Source organism: Diplotaxodon limnothrissa, linkage group LG6, assembly GCF_057381915.1.
Source record: "Diplotaxodon limnothrissa isolate DT_005_m linkage group LG6, D_limnothrissa_male_GT1.1, whole genome shotgun sequence".
NCBI lineage: Eukaryota > Metazoa > Chordata > Actinopteri > Cichliformes > Cichlidae > Diplotaxodon > Diplotaxodon limnothrissa.
The window spans coordinates 20,431,839-20,448,555 of record NC_140601.1 but is presented as its reverse complement, the minus strand read 5'-3'; the positions used below and the strand labels follow the sequence as shown (position 1 = coordinate 20,448,555).

The following is a 16,717-nucleotide window of genomic DNA, read 5'->3' as shown; positions in this document are numbered from 1 at the left end:
TTTCAGAAACACTGGTGTTAATACTTGTGTCTTTTTATGTTTATGCATTTATCTCTTCGTTTTATACAGTTGCTTTGTTGTCTGTTGTGTATATGTGGCTATGACAACTTAATTTCCCTCTGGGATTAATAAAGTTTCTCTGATCAGATCTGTTACTTTAAATGATGGTTAGATATATCCATACTTTTTCATTTCAATTCTTCAATAAGTGCTAGCTTGTGCTAGTTCAGTATTTTCTTCATTCAGACGTCAGCATCGTAGAATATGCAGAATAAGGAAGACGGGCAAAAACTCAGCCTTCAAGCCAAAAATTTAGGTTTGGTATTCTGACGTTGTCCAGTAGCACCTGTTCCATTGCTAAAACGTCTCACGCGACATCACAGAATACATCACACACAATGGACTCATGCTGTGTGAGAGATATCTAGGGCAAAACGGGAGCAACTTTATGCTGCTGAAATATTTCTCAGATGCTGTGCCTCTTCCCTTCATCGTGCATTGAAAATCCATGCCCACACAGACGGAGGCTAAGCCAGCCCTCTGAGAAAAACTCCGCGCAAAAAACGAGGGCTCACCTTAAGGTCAGAGGCTGCATCCGTAGCCAGGATCAACTTCCCGCAGCTATGTATGCTAGCTTCCATTTCAATTAGCTTTACCTTAGCACCCTCGCCCAAGTAAGCCAATTTCATACAGGGCTCCAACAAAGCTAACTCCTGTCTGTGAGCATACCCCTATATATGAGACAGTGAACAGGCTTTCAGGTGCTGCTGAGATTTCAGGAAAACAAAACAAAGAGATGCAGCGGAGAGGTCAATTGAGCTCCAAGACAGGAAATCAGGGCAGTGTGAGAAGCGAGAAGGGCAGGCGCTGAAGGATGGGAGCGGGGGAGGAGGAGAAGATGAACAGGACACGCGTTTTGAGTGTGCGGATACCTGAGGGATCTGGTATGGAAATCCCCAATTTCTCAGCCAAGTTGCAGCCCTTTGAACAGCGAAAGACGTCAGCTAGCACGACGAGAAGCCATGTGGGTGTAACGAAGCGAGGGCTAAGCGAGGCAACATGCTGCCAGTTCTCTGAAATGTTAAATTGAAATGCAAAGTAGGAGCTGGCCTTCTTGTTTTGAGCAGATTTCACAGCATCTGTGTGGGAGCCCTTAAACTTAGAAGGTCCATACGCAGAGCTCTGCATATTTACAGCAAATCAACATAATATTTAGGTTAGGATTAGAAAATACAGACAGCTGAAGATGAATCTTTAATTTTGCTCAGGTAACTGGGAGTCAAATCAATCTGTTCATCAAATTCAGCAAGTAAAAATACATTTCACTTCAGTAAATCAGATTTTTTTTTTAATAATCAGTTGTCGTAAGTAAAATGTACTGCTTATACTTGTAATGTGCTGCTCATGCCTTTTTTTGCTTTTTCTTTTTACACATTTTTAAGCAAGATGTTGGCACCGAGCGAACGTAAAGTTACTGTTATTTTAAAATGTGTCCAAAAACCAACAAGAGGTGATCAAAGGATTTGAAGTGAATAGTAAAGAAAGTTCCTTTTGCTTTGTCTGTGGAAAATTTCAGGTTGACATTAGTGCGAACTGATCTGCATTAGAAATATCCAGACGACAACAACAACAACAGCCACAAAAATGTGTGTATTAGTTTGAAATTTTTTCAGATTAAAGAACTGTGACAGCAGAGCTTTGGAACGGCTTTGATTCGTGCCTCCTCCAAACAAAAGTGAATGAGGAAAAAAAACAAAACAAGGTAAGATGATTTCAAATGGTGATCATAGCACGCATGAAGGCCTGCTATTACAAAAAAACCAGGGAACAGTGGTAAGAAGCAAACCCAGCGATGTACTTCTTCTCCATTCAGTCACGTTATTGCTTGTGAAAAAGCTAGAAAGCAGAAAACAAGCTTCGGTTTGGCGCGTTCAACCAACCACAGACAAAGGGGTTGCATTTCTGTGGTTGTTCCCTCTACATAACTGTATGCAGGACATTTACATTTGTTTAAAACCTTCCTCCTCATTACAGCTGAAAGAACCAATCCAATCCTTAATGCACAGGTTTGCACAATGCATGCTTGAGATTTGGGAGTTAAGCCATACCCATCACAGGATTCTCTGCGTGGGCTCGCATAATTCCAACTTAAGAAGTCACACGCCACAAAGGTTGGAAACCGCTGCACTGCTGCATTTATATATACTGCTGAAAAAAAAACAGCGAGGCTGCATGTATAAGAAGACTTAATTTGGTTTAATTGAATTTAGCTGAGACACACATACAATAAAAGTTTGATGGTCTCTGCATGTGGAGAAAACCTCCCTTCTGAGGATTAAAGTCATCTAGTTAAGAGTCCAATGACTAATATTCCACCTGAAGCAAACTAAAATGAGGAATTATATAAGGAAGCTTTAGTTAAAACTGGATTTGTGAAAGTTGACAAAGATAAAAACAAGGCAGATATCATTAGTGGGCAGGTAATAAGTCAGGGCTAATCCAAGCACACTCCCACCGGCTTAGTCATCCCAGCTCCGTGCTGATCAGACGGTGCAACTGGTCACAGTTTGTCAAAATGCAGCTTGCACTCTGAGCAGATTGAAATCATTTCTCTACTCAACACCACGCCACAGACAGATCTTTTAAGGAGTGACACAAAACCGTCAACAGCTCAATGGTTTATCAGTCATGGAGGACAAAGGGGCTCAGCAGTAAAAAAAAATATCCACCTGATGTCATCAGCAAGTGCATCATAAATCCTATCCTTTGCCTGGGGACTAGAAACTGACTTCACACCTCTGTGACACTCTCTAACCCCAGGGTTTCTGACAGGGAAAAAAACTTGAAATATCTTTCTGGGCACGGTGTCAGATGCTCGGCATGAAATATTCATAATCTGAGAGCAGAGCCACAATAGAGGAGGTGGCAGCATGCGCGGATTTGACTTGCAGAAACTGAGATGCTTAAACCACATTGACCGATTTCTCCCATCACAAGTTGTCACTCACAAATTCACTTTCACGTCAGTTTTTCTCGGATGAATGGCACAAGGCCATCTGTCATTTGATGCCTTTTAACTTATACGCATAAACACTTTAGTGCATCTGTCCAGCTGCATTGCTTTTTTTTTTTTTAACATCCTGGATCCTTATGCTTTAAGCCATACAGCTATACTTGTATAACCTGGACATTCTCAGGTTTGTGTTTTCGGTAGAGAAATCATAAAAGACAAACTCAGCAAACCAAAATGTGAATGTGTCTCAAAACCCCCCACTTACAATTAAACTCAAATACTTCATATTTTTGGATGCGGTTTAAGTTTTGTATACGTCATAAATGTTTACATAAAAAATTTATACGTCATAAATTTTTTTGACGTATAAATTTTTTTAATCTAACAGTGTTAATTAAATAACACTGTTATAAATAAAAGGCGCCGCAGAGCATGAAAAGGTAGCAGTAGCTGGATATGTTATGATACCAGAAATTTAGTAACTCGTTAGAGTTACGACATTCTTGATACCCAATTTGATACAATTTACTTTATTAGCTCCTTTATTAAAAAGTAATTTTAAATTACTAACGTGGTGGTGGCAAAATGTTAACATCAGAGTTTGCTGACAGGACACAAATGGAAATATTACGATGACTGCCAAATAACCTACTAATATCACCGGGGGAATAATCACAGAAAGTGTAAAAGTTGGACGTATTTACTGCCACTCAGTGTTTTTGTGTGTCACCACTGGAAGCCTTTGAGGTGAACGTTTACACCAAAACGAGTAACTGAGCCCAAAAACTCGGGAAAGCACCAGAAATCTGGTTTGCAACCACAACTATTTCCATCTGGTGGCCTTCATATAGAAATGCGGGTTCAAGGCACTTCCATGTTAGCGTTAGCATTTAAATAATGTTAGCCATTGGAAATATTTTAGCCTATGGAACATAGCTAATTTAGCTGTACGGTGGCAAATGCACTGCAACTTAATAAAACACTAGCAACTAGAAAAAATGCTTTAAACGCACACAAAGCACAGCAGAAGATAAATAAAACAAAACGTTTTTTTTTAAAAATGCCACAAAATCTCACATAAAAACAAATTAAATAAATATATAACTCACACAAGACAAGGGAAGTATTTTATGTGGCTACAGTAAGGCGATGGACCATCTACGAAGTTTCAAGCTAACAATAAACGGCTAATACCAAATTTTTATATACAATATCGTATGAATCGTGTTTCTGTCATATTAGTGTCTCCTCAGAAACACTTCTGTTGTGTTTCGTGTGCTTTTGCTGCATTAGAATTTTGGTACTAAAAGGTAAATACCATGCAGTTTCAGTTCTGGTCACATCCGTAGTAGTAGTGCTTCCATTTCTGGAAGTATAGGCCAAATGAGATGGGCATTGTAGAAGAGATCCTTTAAGAAATTTCTTATATGATTTGTTTGACATATAAAGACGCCTTAATGCCCACTCACATCCTGGGCCATCTGACCTCAGGACATGATAGGTTGGGGTTAGGTTTCACAGTGAGCTCACCCGAAACCTTGGCTGATTGTTACCTACACTCATTTTCACACCTTGGCTCGTGTAGAGGATCATTAGGGGGTCCATTGTCCCTCTTGGGGGGACACTCCCACAGGCTTAAAGCTGGGACTCTCCACCATTTGACCCTAGAACTGAAGAAGCTTCTCGGATGAAACGTCCTCAAGCAACTAAAAGAAGTCCGGATGCTTTTGTTTCCAGGCTCCTTAGACGACATTTAAGTAAATTCATATCACTTTCCTTCTTGTCTGTTTACACAGAAAGCATCTGTACTCCAGATGAAATAATTCTTTGCAGGATCTTCATTCACTGGCCTACAAACAAAAACCCCTTGATATCAGGATGGCAACCAAAGCCACGGTGGTAATTAATAAAGGCTGCCTCTTAGTGTCTTATGCCTTTGATGCCAGGAAAGTCAAAATGTTTGATCTACCATGTGTTAGCCATGCTGGACAGATGATAGAACCAAGCCATTTACTGGTTTAAAGATGGCAGTTTATTTTGCATGGATCAGGCCATTGAGGAGTCATTTTTCCTACACGGTCGCTTGTCTTTAGTTTTTGTACCAGGGTAACGTGGTCAATAGCTTTAGTGTTTAAATTGTCTACTCTATCCTGAGGAAATGAAGGAACGTTGTATTTGGAATGACAGTGCAGCGTATTCAGAGGGATGATGAACGGATCACAGGGAAGAGATGAAATGGTTAAAGGTTTAGGATGTGAACAGAGCTGATTCACTGACATGTTCTATGAAACCCAAACAAAGTGGACAGCCATAGGGCTCATGTCTGTGTTATTGTCACTTTATATTAAAGTATTAAATAACAATTTTATCATAGCTGATGTTTAGCGATAGCCACTAGATACAGGGACACATACAAGGTAAGCTTACAAGCCTGAGTCTCAGTTAGTGAAAACTGTGTAACAGTATATTCAGTTATGAATAAAGTTTGAGATTTATGGAAACTCAATGCTGTTTTCCTCTATAATACATTTTCATACAAATTCTGACACAAAATTCTTGAAAGCGTCTGGTTTTCTGGAGCTTTGTGCAACTGTGCCAACTACATATAAACTTTAACACCTCTTTGTTACAGCACACTTCTTCTCATACACGACAGTTACATGGCGTGTCTGCGATACTTACTCGTGCATCCTGCACCCACAGGACTGAACAAGTTCCTCATTTATTCTGCAGACTTTCTGTGTCAACAAAAGACAGGTAACGGGTCATGTGATGATGATTAATGCAACTCAAAGAGTGCTTTTATGCTTCAGGCCTACTCTTGTGCATGTTATATCTGACTATGCTGATTGGGTTTGAGCCAAAACACAGTTAACCTGTATCTCAACACTACTTTTTTACACACACAACTTTTACTAGCATATCTGACTGATCAGCACCACACAAAATTGTACACTTAAAACACAGCATGATGCCTCTTTCTGAAAAAGAATGAGATTTTATATGAAGCTGGTTATAAGAAGAAAGTAACCGTGATCAATGCGACATGCTAGACATCTCACACTGAAATCTCCTGAATGAGTCCTTCATCTGATTCAAGCAAAGCTCCACTGGCTTTTTTTTATTGTGGCGGTGCCACATAATTTTACAATGTCACAGGCTACCATCATCACCTATGTCCTTGCCATCGTTTTATATATGTCTGTAAAGTCACAGTGGATAACAGCGGATTGAATCAACCTTTCAACTTGTCAGTGCTGCAGCTCTTTCAGCCTCAAAAAAAAAGAAAAAAAAGTGAAGGGACAGGTTTAGGCTACTCTGCTGCAAGAAGGTCTTTGGTCATAAAAGTCATAAAGACTTTTTTTGCAGAAATATTAGATCTTTATTCCTTCTGCACACATCCTCAATTGTTTAAATTGCTAGCTTTGACTTAGATTTATTTCAAGGTGCTTAATTTGGATTTAAATGACAAAAAGGTCAAAGTCAGTATGAAACCGTGACATTGGCCAGAACTGCACTACGACTGAAATGTTTAATGAATGAAATAAAATGAAGAGTATAGGCGAGTGATTAAAGTGATTAAATGTGGTGAGGTTTGTTTTTTGTCAGAAGGTAGCCACTAAGTTAGAACTTCTGTTCCAGTCCACAAATGATCATTTTCCTGTGTAGTTCACTCTCCTTATAAGGACAATGTAATAATACAGCTACCTATTACATGTTTGATATAACCACAAAGAAGCTGGTTATAGGTATTGAGGAATAGCTCACTGGAACAGAGGAACAGCATGTCTAATCATTCATTTTATCCACTGAATCAGGGCATTATGCAAAAAAAAAAGAAGAAAAAAGTCAAGAACACGGCATCATAATAACACGTTGTTGCTCTCTGCTCAGTGAAGTCCCCTGATGCAATTACTGAAGACTTTTTCTCTCACACTTTTTGGTACACGCTCTCAGTAATGACGAGATACCTTTTAACTTCTCAGCTAGAGTCATCATCAATAATGTATTCTCATCTGTTTAAAATTTAAAGTGCCACACATTAACGTCCTCCAGCACCTGCTCTTTCACGCTGTCCACCCTCTGCTGAGCCGCTGTTTTACCCCCATCCTCGTCTCCCTCTCTCTCTCTCTTTCTCTCGCTCTCCTCTCACTATAATAAAGACAATGACAACGACTTCTCTTTTACCGCCGAACTAGGGATGTTAAATCAAGCAGGGGCAGAGGAGGCGACAGACCACATAATGTAAGGGCATCGTCCGGACGCCTCCAATTACGCTTTGGCCTTAATTGGTGACAGTGGCAGCGGCGATGAATTCTTTAACAGTCTTGTGCGGTTGTGCCTTTCCGCGCGCAGCGAAGACCTGAGGAGGACAGCTACTCTCTGCAAATGGAAGCTGACAGAAAAGCCACATGGCACAACCAATCTTGGGGAAAAAGGGCATGACAATGACTAAAGGGGCCCGGGCTCTTAAGTAGCTGAGGGTACCTTGCAGGAAAGATGTGTATAATTAAGCGGTCTGCGTTGTGGTTCAGATGGCAAAATCCCATTGTCTTGACAGGAGCTTACTGTTGCCCTTTAGGTGGAGATGCGCAGCAGCGTACGGTCTCATTTTTCCTTCCCTTTTTTTTCTTTCGCACCCCCCCCCCCCCCCCCCCCCCCTTTAGACCTCTGCGACCAAATTAATCTGCAGTTTTAAAGCTTGAATAAATCCAGTAAGTTAGAGATCTGCAGATCTAAAGGCTGCGCGTCCCTCGGGCTTTTTCTTTCTATGCTTTTTTTTTTTTTTTAAATTTCATTCCCTCCTTTCCTTTGCCCATGGAGATTGACTGGAAGCACTCGGTGTTATCTCCAGGGAGGCAAAGGTTGGTGGGAGGGGGGTGAAGGCCACAGATTTGTCCTTATCTATTCTGAGCACACCTAAAACAAATTAGACCTGGCTACCGTTGCATATTTGGCTCCCGCACTCTCATTAAGGGGCTGAATCCAAGCTATTTTACTCAAGGTCCTGCTTCCTACCATTTCGGGCCTTGTCTTTTATCACAATAGTAAAGGTTTCCAGGCAGCCATGCCACCTTTTCATCTCACCCATTTCATGTAGTCGTATCAACACAGCACAAAGAACAGAAGGAGGGAGGGAGCGAGGGAGCGAGCGAACATCTCTGTACGCTGGGATGTTGTTTTCCTGCACATGACTTGATGCTGCCCTTTGACATTTGTTAATTGAAAGAGGAATCTGTTCAGCGGGACTTGGCTTTGTCCTTTCCTGCTTTTTTTTCTCCAGTGTTATGTTGCTATTAAAATAGCAGCCTCTCAGGATGTTATTTCAAGTAGATTTCTTTGTCATTACTATTTTATTAATGTAAAAAACAAAACCTACAGAAGCACTCTTTAAGTAAAATTGTTCCTGCCGGTATACTTCCTGCTTCACAATAAGCTGAACTTCCATTTGGAATTAAAAGGAAGTTTCTGTTGAATTATATATTTGCAGAAGACATGGTAGGCATTAAATCACCGATTTACAGTCTTTAATAGTGAGAGTCATCGGGAAAAAAACATACATTATAAATGCAGTGTCAACAATTATGTAAAATTCAACAGCTGAATTTGTAGCATAGCTAGAATATCTCGCAGGAACTGGTCAGGATGGTCAGGATTCAGCCTGGATTGCTTCACCGTCTAGTGCCATGCTATGTATAATAAAATCTATGACAACTGAACTGATAAATTATAAAGTGTAAGGACAGAGTCCAAAGATTTCTCAGAAAAATAAATGTTTTAAAGCTTTTCTGAGACACATTCAGTTCACACGCAGAATTGTTTATGAACATCCACATGATCGTGAACAGAAGCACCAACGATTCCCAATAAACTGAATGTATTTAGATCTTTGAACCACTTGTTGTACGCCACCTTAGAGATAATATTTCTCAAACATGGGCTCAGTGCTCTGACATAAACCCGAAGGGTTAAAATAAATGGAAAGCAAACAGAAAACACCAAAATATACACAACATATGTGTAAACATAATATTCTAGTAGTAAGTAATATAAGATGTGATTTTGGCCTTTATTTGACACCCGCGCCTCTGCAGCACCTTTGGTTTGGGTTGACAGTCTAAGCAGGTGAGTCATAGCAGCATCCTGGTAACATAATGGTAATTTTGAGAACTATTAGCAGAAAGATGAGGCTATGTTCACCACAAGGCCAAACGCTGTATTTGGGGGGGTGGGGAGTAAGCATAACTACAAAGAGTGAAATTGATACATACGTATACATTTTTACGTACTTTAATTGTTTTGTTCGGTGCAGCACAGTTTGTACTGTATCTTCACTGGCAAACATTAAGAAATTTAAAATAAGACTATGCAGAAATAAGAGCTGGAGTAAGGCAGACAGGTGAGGTAAACAGAGGTGAAGATGCAGCTTACCCTCATACAAGTATAGCATTTGAAAGTTAATGAAGGACCTCTGAGCCATCTGAGCTAAAGCTATGCAAAGGTAACTGCTCAGGAAATGTTAGGTTAGATGAGATTCCTCTGCCAGACTAATCCATCCTGGAGCCTGAGAGCAGCACAGAGACGGAGCAGACAGAGAGCAGAATCTGCTGCAGAACAGCACAGCGGTGACAGAGGGCAATTCTCTAGGGCCTTGCATTAGCGCGCTAAATTAAAGGGGGTATTAGATTAAATTGGCTCTCCGATTTCAGGGGTGTGAGTAAAATTCTGATTTGCATTTCCACCGCTGCTTAAGATATAATTAGTTCAGGGTGATTCCCATGTGGAAAACACTGACAGCCAAATCTAACTGGCTGCCAGTAGCTTATCGTCTCTTCCAAGGCAAAAGGTAGACTTGGCTCATGTTCAGTGTGTGCGTTTGTGACTGCGTAGTTAGATGCTAGATTGTGTGTGCGTGTGTGTTTGCATACATCTTGTGTGTGCGAGAGAAAAAGAGGAAGAAGAAGAAAAGGTGACACGCAGAGTGCAACTACGTGTTACAACATGTGATGCTGCGCATATTGCGTGCACCATTTGACTCCTCACACTTTTTAATAAAATCCCAACGAACCCCGAGCGTCGTCAACAAGGCGAAAAGACACCCACTCAGTGCCAACGTACATAAAACTGCACAACTTCACACCTCTGAGATGCCTTTAAATGCAAGCCCATTTACACTGCAGAAGGCGCACCTGTAATTACAGTTCCAGAGTCAAAAATAACAATTAGCGCTGGAGAAGTCCATACTAGGAATTACTGAACTAAGAGAAAAAGCTTTTAAATCCAAGTTAGGATTTGTTTGGGGGGCTTCACACCCTCGGTAATTCTAACCTTCTTTGCAAATGGATGTTTTCCAAAAAGTGATGCTACCCATGGATTATGAGCTCGGGCCCAGCTTCCTGGACACCTGTTTGGAACACCTGTTAGTACATCATCTATAGAGTCAGCATCCGATGAGCTTCAGACTGACACCTCGGCAATATCCACATCCAGCTCATACTCAATAACCTCCTTAATGGCCCGTTTAATTAAACTCTTAAACCTTAATTTTTTTGCCCCTTAATAGCAGAGTCTTGTACACTGTATGACAAGTCATGCGTGCAGTATGATCCCACTACTGTTTTCTAAATCTAAGCTTCAGCATGTTTTAAGAGAAACATCCAAACCTGACACATTTGATTCTGCATGACACCACCAAACATTTAAAAATATTTAAAATGCAAGCCTCGAAAGTCTCTTTGCTAAACAGTCGCTTTTTATATTTGTAATGTCTGTCCTTTAAAATCATTGTCTTTATCCCCACTGTGACAATATTTCTACTTGCCTGAGAGCAAACCATCTCAGTTCATAGACACCCACTATTGTTATGGATGTATTTATTTATTTATTGAAATCTTGATTTCTCTTCCAAAAAGGTTGAAATCCTCCCACTTCACTGAGAGATTCGTTCACCCTGTTTTCTAAAAGAAAACGGTGAGAAAGGGTGAATGCACAAACATGCACTTCGTACACATGCCATGCAATAAATTTATAACTTCTGAAATAATGCAGAATTTAAACAATAAACTTTGATGGTGTGCCTTCAGAGCTTGCGTGTAACAGCTGATCAGTTTAAGGGATTAAGTTGAGTAAAACAGACATGTAGATTACTGTGTCGTTGACCAAGAAGCAAAGCTTTGGAGGTTCTGGACTGGAGAAATTGATTACAAGGTGCTAATGTTGCCAGGCTGTGACTGAATTGATGGAAAATCTCTATGTGGCAAACAAAAGTGACATTTATGATAAATAACAAAACGTTACATCACAGACTTGGGCATTGGTGGAGTCAACATTGTATTACTGAACACGTGTGAGAACCAAACAAGAATCAGACAAACGGATGTCTTGACTTGACTTCAGATTTAGCAAAGCATACATCCATATATGGTGTTTTTCCTCAAAGATTAGGTAATATTTCAGAATTAACCTTGTTATCCTCCCTGTGTAATCTCCTGATTAGAGAACAAATTATCTGGCACTCGGGCTGCATTTGGTGGAAACTCATCCAGGCGCATGTTAAGTCATAACCTCAGGATAATCAGAACCATATTTGCAACTCAACATTCGTATTCCGCCTTTGCACCTGATAATCAAATGTCAGCAGGTAAATAGATCAATTAAAACAAATCTTTAAAAACAATTCAGCCCTGTGTCCTAATGAAGCCTCTTGCTAGCTCTCAGTTAAGCCGATTCCTAATATGTTTTTCCCTTTCCTAAGTGGACCAGATTATTATTATTTTTTTATGCATCATGCCCCAGACTGATGCATAATTGCCCATAATGGCGTACATATAATGTAAAATGACTTTATCTCCACCCCACTGTGATATGCACAATCAATTCATACAGGATAAGTGTGAAGGGATCCGTCTGGGTGCTTTATTCCCCTCCCCAAATAAAACTTGGGGGATGTTTTGAGAAACGCCATCAGCAGCTCTGCCATCACTCTCGCCATCTCTTGGTGGTCGGAGGCTGAGGCTTTGTGAGATATTGATTCTCCCCATCCAGAGATGGTTTCCATAATTGGTTAAAATGACCGGGTGCAGAGAGATGGCTCTCTGCTGAAAACCATTTCCCAGCCCTGCTTGGAGCTGAGCCAAGCTCGGGGTTGTTCGGATGCGTTCCAGCCCCAGCCTGACTGGCAGCAATTAGGGGTGTCTGAGCCAAGCTCAGCTTGCGCTCCGCACAAACACCCCTAATTACTGCCAATTAGGCTAGGCGGGGTAGGCAGATTTGAGAAACCGGGGGGATGTTCAGGCATGGGTGGGCATGGAAACAATTTTCAAGGGCTTAGAACGTGACTGGATGAAAAGGTTAATGCTTTGGAGTGCAAGGGAATAATAACAAAAGAAGGGGAAGCAGAGCCCCGGTTCTCACCTCCAGCGATGAGCCTGGCTTCTTTTTCAGCTCCTCACATTTCCTAAATTTGCAGATCTGGTGGCCCGTTTTGCGGTTCCGACAACTGCTGCAGACACCACAGTTGATTAGCCGCCTGCAGGGTGCACAGACCCCACACCTTTTCCTTTTCTTCTTTGCTGGGTTTCCACTGGATGCTGAGGAATTATTCTGTGGGCAGTCTGCCAGATTGGCAATTTGAAACGCACTGTCTGTAACGGCTGCTGAGGCTGCGGGGGAGTGAAGGGCTGTCATGACGATGACCCCGGGAGGTAATGAGATGCCCCCTAAAGCCGGAATAGCGGAAAAAGTTCCAACGCGTTCTGGGAGATTCATTATCTCTGCTTCAGCAGCGCCGCATTTCAGCTTGTTCATGCATTCTCCTGCTAAAGGTCTGCAGTGTTCGGGGGATAAGGTAGAGAGGAAATTATTATTTGCCATTTGCAGCGTCTCTGGCGGCACGCCAGGCTTCCCCGGCCTCTGGGAGTCATTTCTATGCATGCTGGTCCTATTAGGGTTTATTGCCGCTGATTTCCTTCCCCAGAGCATGGCGTTATCACAGTTCCAAGGGGACATACCAATTCTAGCACTGGGAAAAATGGGCGTCGTGATGCGGGCAATCTTAGCAGTCTGTGGAAATGCCCCATTGGTTTTATAAAAGTTTGCAAAAGACCTGTACCTTTCCATTTCTGCATTATAATCCAAAAGCTGACTTAATCCACCATCCTGAAGATTATCCTTTTGTAGCAGAGACACATCTGCATTCTGTCCATTTTCAATGCAAAGTGCATTGTTTATGTTAGACATGGCTGAGGAACGCTAGTCAGTGTTTAGGAGAAGAGATTGAGGTTACAGCGGCCTTCGTCAAAGTGAAGCTGGTTACGAACAACGAGTTACCATCCTGGTTTGTCTCCTCCAGAGCTAAAAAGAAAAAGAAAACAAAACAAATGAGAAGAAAACAACAGTTACACACGAAAGAGACAAATACTTTCATCCTGATCACTTTCCACTTCTCAATTTCAACTTTTCTCTGAAAAAGAGAGGCTGATATTGTGAAGAATCCTCTGGCACAGTGTTTATACTCTTACAGTATAATCACAAAAAGTCATCAAGTGACAATAACGTGATGGCTGTGACAGACCAACATGTCATTATTATTATTGAGAGAAAAAATTTTGCATGTTTATTTTAAAAGATTCTCTTGCCAGGGTCTTCTTACTTATTTTCAAGAAAACTCAATCTGCTGCTTCACAGAATAAACACAAACATCTGGATATGCAGTAGTGCATTTAATAAAAACATGAAAATTTAAATATTCTATCCAAAATCATATTATTTTGGGAAAGTTAGAAGAGAGCCTCATGTCATGTGAAGACGTGCACAAAATTCCTGCAGGAGGTTCTTAAAAATAATCTGGCTTGGATGTGAGGATTTACAGAGTTAAACATTTTCAAATCTCTTGATTTTCGCCTGTAGTAACCGTAATTGCAAAGCTGGCCCATCCCTGTAAACAAGACTCTGACCAGCCTGAGCAGCAAGTGGTATTCATTCATGGCCAGCTCGATTACATTTACTCTGTGACAGCGCTCAGTGATAGCCACTGGTGAATTTCCAACCAGATCATGGACCAGACCAACTACAGTGTCAGCTGCCTCAGGACGGGACGCATGCATGTGTGTGTCCATGTGTGTGTGTGTTTGTGGGGGGTGCGGGTGCTCCATTTCCTCTCTCACTCTCTCTCTCCCCCAGTCTGTCTGGATTTGGTTTCCACAGATAAAAGCCCATTAGACACATCTCCCCTACTTCCATTACCTTTTTCTGGGCTTTCTCTCTTAATTGCCAAAGCTGATCCATTGCTAGAACACTAAAGCATTTCAAATCACTTCCATGGTGCTACCCAGCAGCTGTCTTGAAAAGAATGAATTATAAATATGCACACACAGAACAAGAGGTATCACACTGGGTGGCATTATCAAAGTCCTCAATATACTAAAGTGTATCCACTACTAAACATGCCCAAAGAGTCAAGCATTTGTCCCGTTAACCTGACACCAGATTATCAGGAGAATAAAATCTAAATAATGTTCCATACGGTTTTATATAGATATATTTTTTTCTCTCTTTCCAGCAATTCTTGAGGTCTCGGTACACTTTACACTTTTAATTTTCACAAAGCAAATGTGAGAAGACGAGTTTTCTCCACCATAGTCTCCAAATCTGGAAGTTCAATGTCAGTGTGGCATCTGAAACAACCGCCAGCCACCCGTAAACAAAACCTCCTTGGCTTAATGATCAGCCCTCCTCAGGGTCATTATTACTTAATCAATTCACCCCTGGAGCGAAATACGCAGCCCAAAGGCAATCAAGTCACGGACATTGATTTTCAGCCTGTAAACAAAGTTTAGAGAGACAGAAATGTTCAATACTCGAAGCTGGAGAGACAGAGAGAGAAAGAGGGGGAGAGGAGAAAGATAACCAGAGAAAGGTGGAGAGTGCGAAAGGGAGACCGAAGAAAGAAAAGTAAATAAATAAATAAACAAAACAGGTCCGGTGATCAGCAGCTGTACCTCTGCTGTGCTGCACAATGATGCCATTAATTACACCCAGCCTGGTCTGAGCTAGACATCCAGATCAAAGGTCATGCATAGATAATCCGGAGAGGGAGTGCGGTGTAACAGTGCGAATAAAAGCCCCATAAAAATAATCTGACACTGGCCGGATCACTTGGCAGCCACACGGACACAAATCGGGACAGCAAAACGGGAGGGTAAAACACATGCAACCGGACGCCAAAATAAGGATGGACAAACACTCGGAGCGAGAGGGAAAGCTTGAGAGAGAGAGAGAGCGAGAGAGAGAGAAGAAGGGAGAGAGGGAGAGAGCATCACCTACCAGGTTCCTGTTGAGAAGAGCTCCCAAGATGCTACCAGCCGGAGACCGTGTAACGGCACATCACTGCGAAGGGATACGCGGGGGGGAAATAATGCAAAGACGCGAGAAGACGCACAGACATAGGCTGCCGGAGGAGAACAGGGAGACTGTGTGTGTGTGTGTGTGTGTGTGTGTGTATGTATGTGTGTGTGCTGAGAACGCTCAAAACAAAAGGATCATTTTTATCGACTTTCTGGACACGCTAGGGGGGGGGGGGAGGTTGAAAAGTGCATAAATAAGCCAAAAGGTGTCGGACGAAAAAGAGAGAGAAGGGGGAAGCGGAAATCGCAGAGGTGGTTAGGTGTTTCCTCTCTTCTTGATCCGGAGGCTGTATTGTGTGTGTCTGCCTGGTCTCAGTTCAGCCCGTGTCTCCTGTCGCTGTGTGTGGCTGATTGGTGCTGAGGTGAGGAAGCAGGGATGTGGACACCTACTGATCATTGGCTGGAAATTACTATAGAAACACTCGGGAGGTGGGAGGGATGGATGGCTCAGGGCGCCCTACAGGGAGAAAATATCTACGGCAAATTTCTGCGTCTTCAACCCTCGTGGTGTCCTCTTTCACCCCTTTATTTTGACAAAAATATTTTTAATATACTTCTTTAATAATGTCACATTTAGAGGGGGGGGGGGGCGCGTCTTTTAATAAGAGTTGGGGTAACTTGTCAAATTAATTTGAATGGAGCTGAGCTGTGATTAAGATAAAATGCCTCCACCAACCCTCCCATCGACCGCCATAATTACCAAGACCTCGAGGATTCATCACATTGTAAGTCCTGCCTGCTCACCACCCATGCCTACACACTTCCCGTTGACAAAAGGATCTTGCCTGGCACATTTTACACCATGAGTCCCAGTGTGTGGCAGTCCCGTCCGATCAGGTTATGATGGGACCTTCACCTTTTTAATCCCATTCTTGGTTTTACGGTACTTTGCATTATAGAGAAAAAACAAATACAATACACAATGTTTGTCTTTAGTGTTTCAATAAAACAGAAGGTGAATAAGATATAAACTTATCACCAAAAATTAGGAAATTTGTGTTTGGTTGATTTTTTGTAAGGAAAATGCATTTGTGGGTTACGCTCATGACAAACTTGCCAGATCATCTCTGCCAGTACTAAACAGCTTATTTTGCTATCGACTTTTGTTTTATTTTATTGGATTGGATGATTGAAGTCTGAAGAAACAGAAGCATATTAGGAATTTAACAATTTATTCATTTAACAAGCAGGAGCCTCAGCAGCATGTGGAAGAACCGTACACAGCCTGGCTCCTCCTCCCCATACTGGTCACCAGCTTGGTCACACACTGCTGTTGGATGACATCACATTCACCAGAATT

At 41.7% G+C, this 16,717-nt stretch overlaps 1 protein-coding gene across 1 annotated transcript; it reads right to left on the bottom strand.

The window, feature by feature from the left end:
• Positions 1–834: 834 nt before the first annotated feature.
• On the bottom strand, positions 835–13,252 carry cxxc4 (CXXC finger 4). The gene is made up of 2 exons (XM_085356572.1): positions 12,428–13,252; positions 835–1,182 (listed from the first exon to the last, which is right to left on the bottom strand). The coding sequence occupies exons 1-2, from the start codon at positions 13,250–13,252 to the stop codon at positions 835–837; spliced, it is 1,173 nt and encodes a 390-aa protein (XP_085212698.1).
• Positions 13,253–16,717: the final 3,465 nt, after the last annotated feature.

What these genes read in the sequence shown, in the direction of transcription:
- cxxc4 (XM_085356572.1), bottom strand. Translation starts at nt 13,252, where the DNA reads ATGTCTAACATAAACAATGCACTTTGCATTGAAAATGGACAGAATGCA. An exon ending in AGCCAGGCTCATCGCTGGAG is followed by an intron (nt 1,183 to 12,427) that starts GTGAGAACCGGG and finishes GTAAATATGCAG; the next exon opens with AGCTCTGCGTATGGACCTTC.